The sequence below is a fragment of the Carex rostrata genome, chromosome 15 (genome assembly GCF_964058835.1).
Source record: "Carex rostrata chromosome 15, lpCarRost1.2, whole genome shotgun sequence".
NCBI classification, from domain to species: domain Eukaryota; kingdom Viridiplantae; phylum Streptophyta; class Magnoliopsida; order Poales; family Cyperaceae; genus Carex; species Carex rostrata.
In genome coordinates, this window is record NC_135932.1 from 6,196,043 (window position 1) to 6,209,586 (window position 13,544).

A 13,544-nucleotide genomic window follows, 5' to 3' on the forward strand; every position below is an offset into this window, starting at 1 on the left:
GAAAGTGAATAAACAGTTAATTTGTCAAAAATTATGTTAAGACAAATTATTACACTAAAAATTGATTCATTCTATGAGGTAGTGCTTTGTGTTGTTCCTTTGTATTGATTAATTGGTTCGGATTTTTTGAAAAAGTTTTAGTAGTTTTATAACCAATCGATTGTATATAATCAATTGTAAAAAGTGTTGTACTGTAATGCAAGCCCAAAAACGAATTTTAAAAAGAGTCCCAGGTCAAAACTGAAACAAAAAAAAAACTTAAAATAAACATTAAAGTAGAAAGGACTCAATATAAAAATTAAAAACCGACCCATTCAATTGAATTACAAACACTGATCTCACATGTCATATTCTTTTCTTTTTCTCTCTCTCTTCTTTCTGTGGAAAAAAACAATGTTTTCTTCTTATTATTCCCCTGATTTTTCTCTTTTCTTTAACACACGTTACACCCGAGATATTATAGACATAGGGAGGATCTCAGCTAGAGCCAGAAATAAACACTAACACTGTTAAAAAATAAATACTAATGGACCTCTAAAAAGTTCCATAATCCAGAAATATACATTCACCTACCCTAAACCGGATCCATATCCTCCCAGGTATCTGACTCAACACAATTGAAACGGACGACTAAGATTTACTCTCAGCTGGTCAGGATTCGGGATGACAGAGAGAGCAGGATTATTTGTGATTTGAGATGCGTGCCAATCCATTTTCAGACCGTCCGATTCAATTCTACTCAGTCAGGTAACCTGAGGGGATACGAATTCCCCTAAACCTATGTAGGTCTGGCCTGGCCTGGCCTTATCTCCCAAGCGGCCCATTTTTACGGATTCCACGTGGTTTCATCATCGACCGCACAGGCACCTAAAAAGATTCAGCCACGTCATTATTCGGACCGCAAACAATACCGCGCCCGTTTGAACTAATATTAGTCAAAGCGGCCTGGATCTACGTCGGATTAAAACGCTGGATCTTGCCAGCTCATCGCACGCTGAAACGGACATCGGATCGCGTTGGACTGGCACAAGAAGACAATTCTATGCGGTATTTTACTGACAGGTATCCCGACACTGTGAAAGAGCTTCATAACATACGGAGCCCACACGTCAGTGTATCGACTCCCCGTTGAACGATCGGAAAAAGATACAGAGGATAAAAATAAAGAGGGATCCAGAAGACTCGAATCTCAGATCTGGAATTTGTGACCGTTTGATTAAAAACCAAACGAACGGTAGCGATCATCAAAGTACCGACCCCGCGTATTATAAATAGAGACCGAGGGGTTTGTTTGGGTCGCGATCTCTTTCTTTGAGTGGTTTGGAGGGTCTCTTCGTATCGACTTGGCGGCTGCATCTAAAGGCTGAAAGAGAGGGAAAAGAGAGCGAAAAGAGGGGAAAATAAATAGGATAACAGGTCAGCAAAAAATAGAATAAATAAGTCGATTTAGGGTTCTTTTTCCCTTCTTATCCGAATAATTTTGGGGCCGAGGGTTTCTGGATTCAGATTGCGTTTGCGTTTTCCAATTAGGGTTTGAGCGGGGGCGGGTATTTATCCTGGTTTGACCTCATTTCGCTGTCGATCCGATCTCAAGGGCTTCATATCGGGAACTAGAGGGCCTCTAGTAAGGATTGTTTAGGTAAATCGGATTAGAGTTGTGAGATAGGCTTTGATCTTGGCATTTATTGTTTGTCTGAGCTGAATTGACCGGATGTTCTACTTTGATCGAACAATTTTATATCCCGTTTCATACACAATCTGTGCTGCATGAACACTGGTTATGTTTACTGGTTGCTTATTTAAGCTTATTACTGTATTGTTGTACAGATCTATCTTGTCAATTTGATGACACCAACCGTGTTGCTAGAGAATAGGCAACTAGCGAGAGGCTTTGAAGAGGTGTCTCTAAGCATGGCCGGCAACAAGCACAAGCGGAACTCCTCACCTGAATCCGAGGGTTTAGATGCAAGCCCTGCACATGTTGACTCAGAAGATTCTTCAGCCCCCAAAAGGAAGTGCATCAGCCTAAATAGAGGTGGGTTTGAGGGTTTTGATGTACCAATGGAGGTGTTCACCCTTTCAAAACTCTCTTCTGCTGAAAGAAAATCTTTGGAAAACAAATTAAGGTCAGAAGTCGAAAAGATCCAATTACTGCAAAAAAGACTTATGTCCGTTGAAGCGAATGTGAAGAAACAAGCCATTACAAGCATGAAAAGACCTGGGCCAGATAGCAAACCTGCTCAGCCTGCTGCTTCACTTGGCACCTCACATTTGATGCTGATGAAGCAATGTGAGACACTATTGAAGAGGCTAATGTCGCATAAACATGCATGGGTTTTTAGTACTCCTGTGGACGTGGTAAAATTTAACATACCGGATTATTATGACATTATCAAGCATCCAATGGATCTTGGTACTGTAAAGTCAAAATTTGCATCTGGTGCTTACACCAGTGCATGGAATTTTGTTGCTGATGTGAGACTCACCTTCACTAATGCCATGACTTACAACCCACCCACCAATAGTGTTCATGTCATGGCTGATACAATGAGAAAGTTTTTTGAAACAAGATGGAAGCCCATTGAGAAGAAGCTGGTATCGGCCGAAGCAAGTGTTAAAAGAGTAGAGACTTCAAAACCTGGGTTAGTTACCCAACCCAAAAAGAAACGGACACCTGTATTGGAGGAAACCTCCCCAGTTGTAATGGAGACTATTAAGCCGAAGATGACTATTGAAGAGCGTAAGAATTTGGGTGACAGGCTTGCATCTGTTTCGGCTGATTTGCCGGTTTATATTATTGATTTCTTGAGGCAGTGTAGTGGGAGCACTGATCTGACTGGAGAGGATGAACTAGAGATAGACATTGACTTGCTAGATGATGACATGCTGTTCAAGCTACAGAAGCTTTTGGATAGGTACATGGAAGAGAAGAAACGGGGTGGCCAAGAGAAAGCTGACATGTGTGAAGTGGAGGTATTTTCATTTTCTGGGTTTTTTAATCAAAAGGATACCTGGTGCTTAGATGCCCTAATTGATTGCCTTTCTTGATTTGGTTATTTGCAGGTTCTTAATGTATCTGGCCTCAGTAATTCATCCATGCATCCTTGCAAAGGTAGGTATTCTTTTTCTTTGCTGTGCATCCTTAGCCTCTATCTGGTGTAAAGTGAATATGCAATTATGAATAATTTTGATTTTCTGAAATATCTCTTGTTTGATGCCACAGTTAATGAACCAATGGAAGAATATGTTGACATTTGTGGTGATGATGCACCTGTCACCAGCTATCCCCCAATTTGCATTGAAAAGGAAACACCAGGCAGGGGTAGCAAGTGTAGCACAAGCAGCTCCAGTAGTGATTCGGGTTCGTCATCTAGTGGTTTGTATTATATCTTTTGTTTTTATTGTACTTTCTTCATAAAGATGCTTGTTATTGGAAGTGTAAATTATATTCCATATACATTGTTGAGTATCATTCCGCTGCCATTTATTCTTGGTTCCCTTTTTTTGCATCGAGTCAAAACAGCAAATCCTAATATGATGCTAAAAGGAAATTTTAGAGAGTCGTTAGGCTAAAATTATTCTCGAGTACTAGGAGTCCGTATCCTCTGCACTAACACACCGTTCGAGTTTAGCTCTGTACTGTCCGATCAGAATCTGGGTCAATCCGGCCAACGCCTGTAATGCACGGGGCCCTTCAATATTCGTGTGGATTTAAATCGGACAATCCAGATCTAAGTTCAAAATTTGAGTTAACTAAAGAGGATACAAATACGAGAAATAGTAGTGGCGGCAAAACAGGACAGAGTGAGAAGCTAATGACTTTCCCACAAGATAAAGTAAATTTTTATGAGATGAGAATTGGCAACAATTATTTTATTATCTTGACTAATTCGACCCCTAGATAGTTCACTGATCAAATTTATCTTGGTAAGACGCATGAAATTTAGCTTAATAAGTTGTCATACTTGGCTTTTTTTGTGGCCTCTTATTACCTTAACTAAATTAAATTACAGTTGGATTCAAACACATTTAACAAACTTATGTTGGTAAAATGCATGAAACTTAACAAGTTGTTGAATAAAAATAATGGTTCTGGTCAGATTTCTTTCATATTTGGCTTGTCTTTTGGCCTCTTATTACCTTAACGAAAATTAAATCACAGTTGGATTCAAACTGAAGAATGTGTTTTTTATGTTGTATTAATTGATGTGTTTAGCATAGCGAGCAATGTGTAGATCTGAACTGAAGAATGTTATTTTTACGTTGTATTAATTGATCTCATTTGACAGAGCAATGTGTATATGTCAAATAAATTTATTTATCTAGTCAATAATCAATACATCTGAAAATCTGTGCACCATAGATTATCCATTGTACAAAAAAGAATGAAAGTAGAACTTTTGGGTGTGCACATGTCACTTGTAACACATTATACATAACTCGTTGTTTTAGATTTGTTGTTTGGGATTCAGCTTTTGCAATATATATCCAGAAGGGAAGTTTTGGTGAAAATATGCTTTAGTGCAAATCCTTTTTTTAGTTGTCACGTGAATTATTGTGGTTAAAACAATGAGTTTTGATATATCAATTGCTGTGTTGACTGTTTTGCAGTTAGAATAAAAGTTGTTTTTTATAATGTTTGGATCTGTATGTTTGTTCAAACATTAAAACTTGTCTTCTTAATGGTTAACTTGTGAAGCATGGTCATTGCAACATGGGTTTTCACTAAACAGCTCTTTTTCTGTTTCTTTAACTGCTTTTGCATAAAGATTTTTTACTTGATAGCATGGTACCAGTTCAATACAATTGCAGATTGCTTTGTTGTATTAGTTCTTGTTGTCAGTGTTGCATTAAAGTTGGCATCTCTTAAGCCGATTAATTCAATGTTTTTGCAGATTCAGACTCCAGTAGTTCCTCTGGAGATTCACATGATAGAGCTGTTAGCCCATCTAAAGTTTTAAAGGTTGGTGATCTGCAATATACATTGCATGGTACCCATGTTGAATCTTTAAACCCAACTTAGTTAAATCTAATCTTTATTTATTAGGAAAATGCAAAGTCTGAGCACAATGTGGAGCAAGAAAAGAGTGATGTCATCAGTTCTCTTGATCGTAAGTCCATCGTTAGATTTGATTTACTTAAAATCCTGAGTGATGTCTGGTCAGTGGTAATAATTCTTGGTTTTACATAGTGAGCTCTAATTTTTGAAATCTGGTGTATGTGCAGGACCTGTTAGTGGTTTGACGATCCCAGATCAGGATGCTCAGTCAAAATCCGAGTCTATCGGGGCAAACACAAATCCAGAGGGTAAGCAGTGAGTTTCAGAAAAGGCCTCCAGAGCTTTTAAGCATTTAAAATTTGCAGAAAGGGCCTTATCCCTTTTCCATATGGAATATATAGGGGAATCTGAGAGGCAGGCCTCTCCAGAGAAGTTATACCGAGCTGCTTTGCTGAGGAGCCGGTTTGCTGATACCATTGTCAAGGCTCGCGAGAAATTGATTACTCAGGTTGGTAATTCCCTTTTATTTTACTCAAGATTCTGGAATTTTTGGTAATATTTTACTTCATTTGTCATTCAATAATACCCTCAGTCACGCGCTTTACTTTCTGACTTCTGCTTGCCTGTAATTTTCTGTCTTCTCTCTTGAGTTGTGTTTGCTCAAGAAGAGTGGTGATAGTCGTGATACCTTGTACTTCACAGTTTCATGAGAATTTCACCATTGTTTACTTCGTACCAATAGAAGAGGTTTATAACTTTTTATGAGGTGTTAATGCCAGATTAGAACATCTGTCAAGAATTCTTTTACTGTTAGCTGTAATTGATGAGGATATTTTAATTAGCTTCTATCCTATTTGATTTTGATGAACAATAATAGGATGGTGAGAAGGGAGACCCTGAAAAGCTAAGGCGTGAGAGGGAAGAACTTGAAAGGCTACAAAGAGAAGGTATTATTATGGGTGCATGTCAACTAGATTTAAATTTTTATTCAGTTGTTCAAACAGGTTTAAACTGTACAACACCTGAAAACAGAAAAGGCAAGGATATTGGCAGAGGCCAAGGCTGCTGAGGATGCTCGCAAGAGAGCAGAGGCTGAGGCTGAGGCAGAAGCGAAGCGTCAGCGTGAGCTCGAAAGAGAAGCTGCTCGAGAAGCTGCCCGTCAGGCCATTCTTGAGGTACAGTGCTGCTGACATTGTGCATGAATTTGCAAACTAGGTCTATGGTGTTCTTCCTGGTTCAGTGACTGCTACTCAGATTAGTTGGCTTTTTGTTATTCCTCTTTTTGGGATAAGCTCTGGTTAAAATGTTACTACTGGTACATACCAACGCTAAATAGTCTGGTATCACTGCACCCGCCCACCCACCACCAACATAAAAAAAGGAAAAAAAATGTTAACCCCAAATAATTACTGCCAGATGTTAAAAACCACTTGTAGCCTGGTGTTAATTTCTTTCTCTAAATGCTTAAATTATGTAGACGGAAAAAACTGCCATGACCAATGATGTTGACATGCTGAGGGAACTGGAGATGTTAAGGTCAGCACCAGCTGAAAATATTGGTAGCTCTGTGGACGAAACTAGCCCAGGCAACTCGCCAGATGGTTTGCCAGATTTTATGCGGGCTGGTTGCAGCAATCCGTTAGAGCAACTAGGCCTCTTTATGAAAGTAGATGATGAAGAAGAAGAGGAAGAGTACGATCTACCCAAAGTCCAACCACCACCTGTAAATGATGAAGATGAAGGAGAGATTGAGATAGACTGAAACATTGACTGTGTCTGTGGTGTTTCAAAGTCGATCCCTCTGTATTTAGCTTAGTTATACTGGATCGGTGCTCATACTGAGCAAAATGGCATGATAGGAAGGTGGGCGAAAGTGGGCACTGTTTATTGGGTTATTTGGACTGTTTGTCACAGACAGGCCTGCAATTTTGGGACCCTTAATGAACAGTGTGACCTGTCTGTATTTAAATTGGAATAGAAGGGAGGGGGCAGCCTCTCAGAGGATTTCCCCATTGTTTATTATTATTAATAATATTATTTTAACCCTAATTAACAGTTCCATCTTTGTATTGTTTAGCGAGTCCCAAGTGTGAAACTTAGTTCGCTCCTGTTGTGGGTGGGTCTGGCTAGTCGTTTTGTTTTGAAAATTGTTTTTTCTTTTTCAAAAATTTGAGAAATTATTTATAGCAAGTAGAAAATAATTAATGGGGGTGGCTGGGTAAGAAGACCTGGGGTTTTGGAGTTGGCTGATTAATTTTCTTGTATACTGTTTGATTGTTGCAACAAAGTTTTGACCACTGCTCCTGCTTCCAATCACTATTTCAAATTTATTGTGCTTGCAAATATATAATGACGGATATTCTGTTCGAGTATTGTACCATATAATTACGACAGCATTGTCTATTATAAAACGACGTCATACAACAACATTAAGAAGTGTTGATAATTGAATGCCAACTACATTTTACAAGACCGTTGGCACAAAATTCACACATATTACACCATACTCTCACGCTAATCATCTCGTATCAAAACCATTATTACAACGAGGAAATTATCAAACATAATTTAGTAGACAGCAAACTAAATTAAGGCACACAGTAACAAATTAAAAGTAGTCAAACCCCAGCACACTAATTATGACAGGAAGGTCAATTAGGCTGCAGAAATAGCTGACCGTTTAAACATTCGGTTGAACCTTTGACCAGTTACTGGGTCCTCCGCTGATAATCCTTGTGCACCAAAACAGAGGTAATGGTTTATCGCTCTACTCTTACCTGAAACCGTTTTGACTTGTGAATCATTTTCCTGCAACCCACCTCTTGTCTCGAATGAGTTGGAACAAGAGGCGACATCACTATCAACACAGACACCCTTTTGTTTCACATCATTTGGAGGTTTTGATATAGGTGTCAACAGTGGCATCGCTTGAATTACTCCCTGCATCATCCCACTGGCAAATCTCTTTTTTGTGACTGGGCTAGGTGTGCTATTTCTAACTGCCAGTGTTCTTTTATTAGTAGCTAGAGAAGTCTGTTTCGAAAACCTTTGTCTTAATGGGGTTGGTGTCTCAGCACACTGATTCAATCTTTTAAGAGAATCCATCGAATCAGCATCTAATGCTCTGATTGGTGAATTGTGTTTCTTTTCTTTCAATTGCCGTGGCCACTGGAGTAGTGACTTGATACGGCTTGTTGCCTTGTCTAGAGAATTCTTTCTCCGGTCCATCAAACATCCATTATATAATTCACACCTAACATCGCCTTTACTGGCTTCAGAACAAGCACTCGGTCTCTCACCGTTACCCGCCTTTGCATCAATACCTGTGCAGAGAATTATCTCTGCATCAGAGATCTTGAACAATGTTCCAGGGCTTGTAGCAAACCCATGCATTCTCAAATTTGAAGGCACATAAGGCCTTCTTACCTTGTCATTCAAATTTGAAACACCCCCAGCTAAAATCAATTCTTTGATCAGAATTTCGCTGGAAGGAGACTTCGGCTGTCGCTTCAACAAATCTAATGGTGTGAAACCATCAAGATCTTGTAAATTCAAATCAATCGATCTAACTGACATCAGCAACTCAACCAAATCAGACTGGAAATTATCCACCGCAGCCATGTGAAGTACAGTTCTACCTTGGTTGTTTTGAACATTTATAATTTGATCCAAATTAAAATCCTCTTTGACTAGGGTTCTCATGAGTTCCATTTGACGGTCTAAGCGTTTGAAACCAGGAGTCCTAAAACCAGCAACTGCCATGTGGAGGAATGTGTCGCCATTTTTATTTAAAAATGAAATCAAAGGAGGAGAGAATGCGATCAAGGTTTCTACCACGAGCAGGTGGCCCCGAAATGCAGCAATGTGCAGTGCTGTATTGCCATTGTTGTCTTGAGAGTTTATTAACAGGAAAGAGTTTATAAGGAAATCCACCACCTGACAAAAAGATTAAATTTTGTGTGAATTCAGGCCTGACCTCAGTCGAACTGGTAACAATGTGCATACTGGGTAATCCTGTTAGATCACTCATTTAGTTTGTTTGGTGACATTTTACTTCTAATATCAATTCTTTTGACTTTTCTAATTTGTGATTATTTCGGCGATATGTGAATTTGTTAAATTATCTTTAACTGTAAAATGAAGGTTCAAAATGAGATTTAAGTATAAGCATTGATTTTCCTTTTTGGTAGAACAACCTAACATTTCCACAAGTGTGCCTTGCCTCTAGCTTATAATAGGTGGGGTGCAACTATGATAAACTTGTTAAATTGTGGACGTGACAAACAAATAAATATTAAAAAACAGGAGAGTAAAAGTTCCATAAAATATATACCTCAACTTGACCTCGTCCCGAAGCAGCATGCAGAACCGTGCTACCATTCACATCTCTATATGCTGACACATCATCGCACCCCTTTAGCAGTTCCTTGAGCATATCCAAGTTGCCTCCTCGAGCCACTGCATGCACTGCTCGGTTAAGCACCTCCAATGTGAACATGGACATCTCACTGCCACCTTCATTACGGGACCCACCTGCCAGGCCAAAACCCCTGGGCGAGAGTGCATAGTCCAAATTAACCCTGAAAACCCCGATATTTTTCCCTCTTGCTGCAGCATATAGTATGTCGGTGAGGCCATACTCTCCTTCACCAAAAACCAACAGCGGGTCCCGCTCTAGCAAGTCTTGCACAAATGGCATGTCACCAGCTGAGGCAGCTGTGTAGAGAAGCCAACCCCCATACCTGTCAAATACATAGATTAGTTTCTCGATTGAAATTCAACTGAATTATTGAACGAATTATGTATAAGACATGACTATACTGAATAATACTTGTAGAAGCTGCACTTTGCTAGAACCTTTAGCATAGGTATAAGAACCTCAATTAACATGCAATTGCACCAACAAATAAAAACTGACAGTATGATATCGATACCAGTACTGCCACACAGTATGATACGTCATCCACACCCTTACATTTTTCACTTTATCTAACAGGTACTTAGATTTTCCTTGAAAAAAAAAAAAACTTTGTATTTCAAAATTTCAATTGCACACTCAATACCCTGCTTTCAGGAGAGAGTTCTTGCCATCCTTCTCCTCGCACTCCTTAAGAAGATTGCGTGCGACAGATGCACGGCACCTGGCAGCGTCCACAAATCTTGAGTCATCGTCCCAGAGGGACTCAAGCCGGCGAATGCGGCGTAGAGAGGTGAGCTTGATTAAGTGGTTGATATCGAGGCGTAGCAGCTCGCGTACCAGGTCATAGTGGCCGTTTGCTGCCGCATAGTCAATGGGAGATGCGAACCACCACTGGTGGTCCCCAGTGCTCTCCCACCTCAGTGGGAAGTATGATTGCGCCATTCTCGCAAAATTAGTTACAGAAGCTGAAAGCAGCATACATCAACATATCACAAATCATTTATAGGCTATACTAATTTGATGTAAGGTTACACTAGGAGTATATTTTTCCTAAGTTTTTGAATCCTAAATAACTGAAATCTTTCTTGTAGAAACTAGAAAGGGGTGCATATAATGAGACCCCAACCAATCTTTTTAATATTAGCAAGTACTCAAATTGGTTGTATGGCACTGGGCTTGTATCATTAAATGGTCTCAATATTTGGTAGGCAACCTGGTACTTACTGGCACTGACAGGGACCAGAGCAGTACAAAATATAAAAGCATGGCAATTCTTTTGTTAATACTAATTAAACTTTTCATACAGAGAGGGGTTATTCTCATGAGAAAGATTCAGTTAGGATGATTTCAAGTATACCTATAGAAATTTACAGCATCAACATTTAGGCAAGGAGAAGAGAAAGCCCAAATGCAAAATTTAGAGAGATCAGCAGAGAAGATGACATGAAGAAGTCAAAAAGTAAACTAAGAAATATATTGTATAACAAAGAATAAGACAAAAAAATGATCTAAATAGAAGAAATTGTGCTGATTTAAGATAAAAACAATGGGATGAAGCATGTTTAATTGGAAAGATGCACATCACAGATAAAAGTAATTGTATCAATATTCAATAAAACATCTAAAACTGCCAGGAAACAAAATCAATTTCATTAAAGCCATCAATAAAGGAGACAATTAAAAGGGTGATTTAATGCTTACAAAAAGAAGACAAACCTCAAGGGAAAGAAGCCATCATCATCCAGCAAAGCGCAATTGCTGTAGGGAGCATCAAATAAAGGCTTTATGTACTCGTGCCAGGTGGAGAACACCTCAATTTTAATTATCTCTGGAGTTAAAAAGGAAGCTTTGTAAGAAGAGAGGTACGGTTTATTGGAGAGAGAAAAAAGCGAGATAGAGAGAAAGAGATGGATGTGGTCCGCTTTGGCTACAGATTTTCTAGAGAGAGAAGGTGAAGAATCTTCCGGGGGCAACAAATTAGGGAGAATTCTGGATTCAACCCTGTAACATAAAGAAATACAACTTCAACCCTTGCTTGTACCGTAGTTAATTAGCACAAGTAAAAGAAAAGAGATAATAAAAAAATATAAAATCATCTTACTAACCTTCAATTAATTACAACCAAACAAGATTAGTTATGAACTTTTCTTTTCCTTCCTTTCCTTTTTTCCAATATTGTCTATGCATATAATATTTAATGAACACAATATTTTCTCCTTTTGTCTCTTATGCACTAATGTGGTAAATAACGGTATGCGGTCGTCAGATGGACAAGGTACCGTCAAGCGATTAATCGGAAATAATCAGACATAATCGGAAGTAATCGGTCGTTTAATTGAAAAAATCCATAATGGTTTGGTCACCGACTCACCGCCAACAACTAATCGGCCGATTAATCGGTCTAAACAGACGTTTTTTACAACATTGTTCTGTACTATGTATCTAAATTCTCAACAATAGTAAAATAAATAAAAAAAAAAAAACCAAGTGGAAAGGGATTGCATATAATTTGAAAAACCCCAAAGCATTTCTCATCTGTCACTTATTATTTTTTATATTTCACAGCAAGAAAATAGGTAAAAATATGGCATTTGTAGATAAATTAATACGATACATTAGGCGTAAATGTGTGATCTATTTTTTGTATTTATAACAAATTCATGAAATCATTTTGTTTTGTAGGGATATCTTTGATATTATGATGTTATGTTAGAAGAAGAAAAAAACAACAAAGATAAGAGGGTTTCTCTGGGATTCAATGGAGACCAAGAGAAGGGAAGGGATGAATGGCTCTGTAGCATTTCTTGCTTGGGTAATTGGGTTTGTGTACCAAATGAAATTATTTGAATCGCTTTTAAAAAAGGTTCGCTTTTGGATTGATCGGTTGAGAAAAAGAGACTGGATTCCAGCTTTTGCTCGTGCTCTGCAGCTTCTGACCGGGCAGTCAAAATAATGCAACTGAATATTTACACAATAGTCCAGTGAGATTCTCAAATTAGAGAGAGAAGTTTGTACCTTGATATCTATTTTTTTATTATAAATAAAAATTTCGTTAATTCTGACATTCATTTTATTTTAAATGAATTTTTATAATCCGCAATTATCTATTTTAAATGAATTCCAAAATTATACTATCGGTAAAAAGAAACTTGTCACTCTCTGTGCTAAATTAGACAATGTTATCTAAACCGATTTAAATTTGCAACAAAAAAATTTGTAGGTCTTCGTATTTTTTTGAAGTATTCCTAAATTTAAATAATGAAGTACTTTCATGGGTAGTACGAGACTTCTAATTTTGTTTTGGTAGCTAAAAATACTCAACATTTCTCATTATTTTTTAAGAACTTCTATGAATAGCGAAAATTTGGAAGAAAAAAAAATGCAAGATTTACTCATTTCTTGAGGGCTAAAACATAAAATTCCTCAAAAGTACTCTGTGCTGCACGCTGGTGTGAGAGACACATTGTGCAGTGCATGCTTGAACAATATAATTGCAATTTACCAAGAAAATAAACTTGTCGTTACAATTGTTAGATCCAAGGAACTTGTGAAAAAAAATAAAAGAAAAAATTATTACATCCGAGCTTCATATCTTGTTTCATTATGTTTTGCATTCAAATTTGTTGATGTTAACAAAAAGCACCATTGCAATTTAAATTGCAATGTGAGCAAACATATTAGTAAACTCACCAAAAAATAATATTTTTAATGATAGAAAGGGAAAAGTTGATAATTTTTTTTTTTTACAGCCGATGATAATCAACATTAGTGTTAATATAAATTAAAAAAAATATGTGTACAAATGAACTCTTTATTTCAGGTTTTTGGTTCAAAATCTTAACGGTCACCAATTTAATAAACAAATAAGGACCCAATCCTTATTTGTTTATCAGAAAAAATTTGATATAAAATCTATTGGAACAGTAAAAAAAATATTTATAAATTTAGTTGTTTGGTTTAAAAAAGTATTATGATGATAGCTACAATTCTCATATAAATTTATTGTTAATAATAACAATTGTTTTTTAATATTATAGTACTTGTGTGTTCCTATAGTGCTAATTACAGTTGCATGATGGGAAATAAATCTACTGCGATCTGAAGTTTGGAAACAAAAACTCTGAA

General features: G+C 37.6%; 2 protein-coding genes across 6 annotated transcripts; one reads left to right on the forward strand and one right to left on the reverse strand.

Moving 5' to 3' along the window:
• Positions 1-1,288: 1,288 nt before the first annotated feature.
• Positions 1,289-7,045, forward strand: LOC144566551 (transcription factor GTE8-like). 4 transcript variants are annotated; one of them, XM_078316592.1, is made up of 11 exons: positions 1,289-1,416; positions 1,828-2,973; positions 3,064-3,112; positions 3,224-3,376; positions 4,896-4,963; positions 5,048-5,111; positions 5,227-5,307; positions 5,401-5,507; positions 5,877-5,946; positions 6,032-6,174; positions 6,477-7,045. In XM_078316592.1, the coding sequence occupies exons 2-11, from the start codon at positions 1,846-1,848 to the stop codon at positions 6,759-6,761; spliced, it is 2,148 nt and encodes a 715-aa protein (XP_078172718.1). In that variant the 5' UTR covers positions 1,289-1,416; positions 1,828-1,845; the 3' UTR covers positions 6,762-7,045. The 4 variants fall into 4 exon arrangements, with proteins under 4 accessions (XP_078172718.1, XP_078172719.1, XP_078172717.1 ...); XM_078316593.1 differs by having other exon boundaries at positions 1,294-1,639; XM_078316591.1 differs by having other exon boundaries at positions 1,294-1,416; positions 3,224-3,361.
• Positions 7,046-7,477: 432 nt separating this feature from the next.
• LOC144566552 (Ankyrin repeat family protein) lies at positions 7,478-11,354 on the reverse strand. Of its 2 annotated transcripts, none has more exons than XM_078316594.1 (4): positions 11,136-11,354; positions 10,063-10,384; positions 9,333-9,741; positions 7,478-8,935 (listed from the first exon to the last, which is right to left on the reverse strand). In XM_078316594.1, exons 2-4 carry the CDS (start codon positions 10,359-10,361, stop codon positions 7,655-7,657), a joined length of 1,989 nt encoding a protein of 662 aa, XP_078172720.1. In that variant the 5' UTR covers positions 10,362-10,384; positions 11,136-11,354; the 3' UTR covers positions 7,478-7,654. The 2 variants fall into 2 exon arrangements, with proteins under 2 accessions (XP_078172720.1, XP_078172721.1); XM_078316595.1 differs by having other exon boundaries at positions 11,121-11,354.
• Between the last annotated feature and the right edge of the window lie 2,190 nt (positions 11,355-13,544).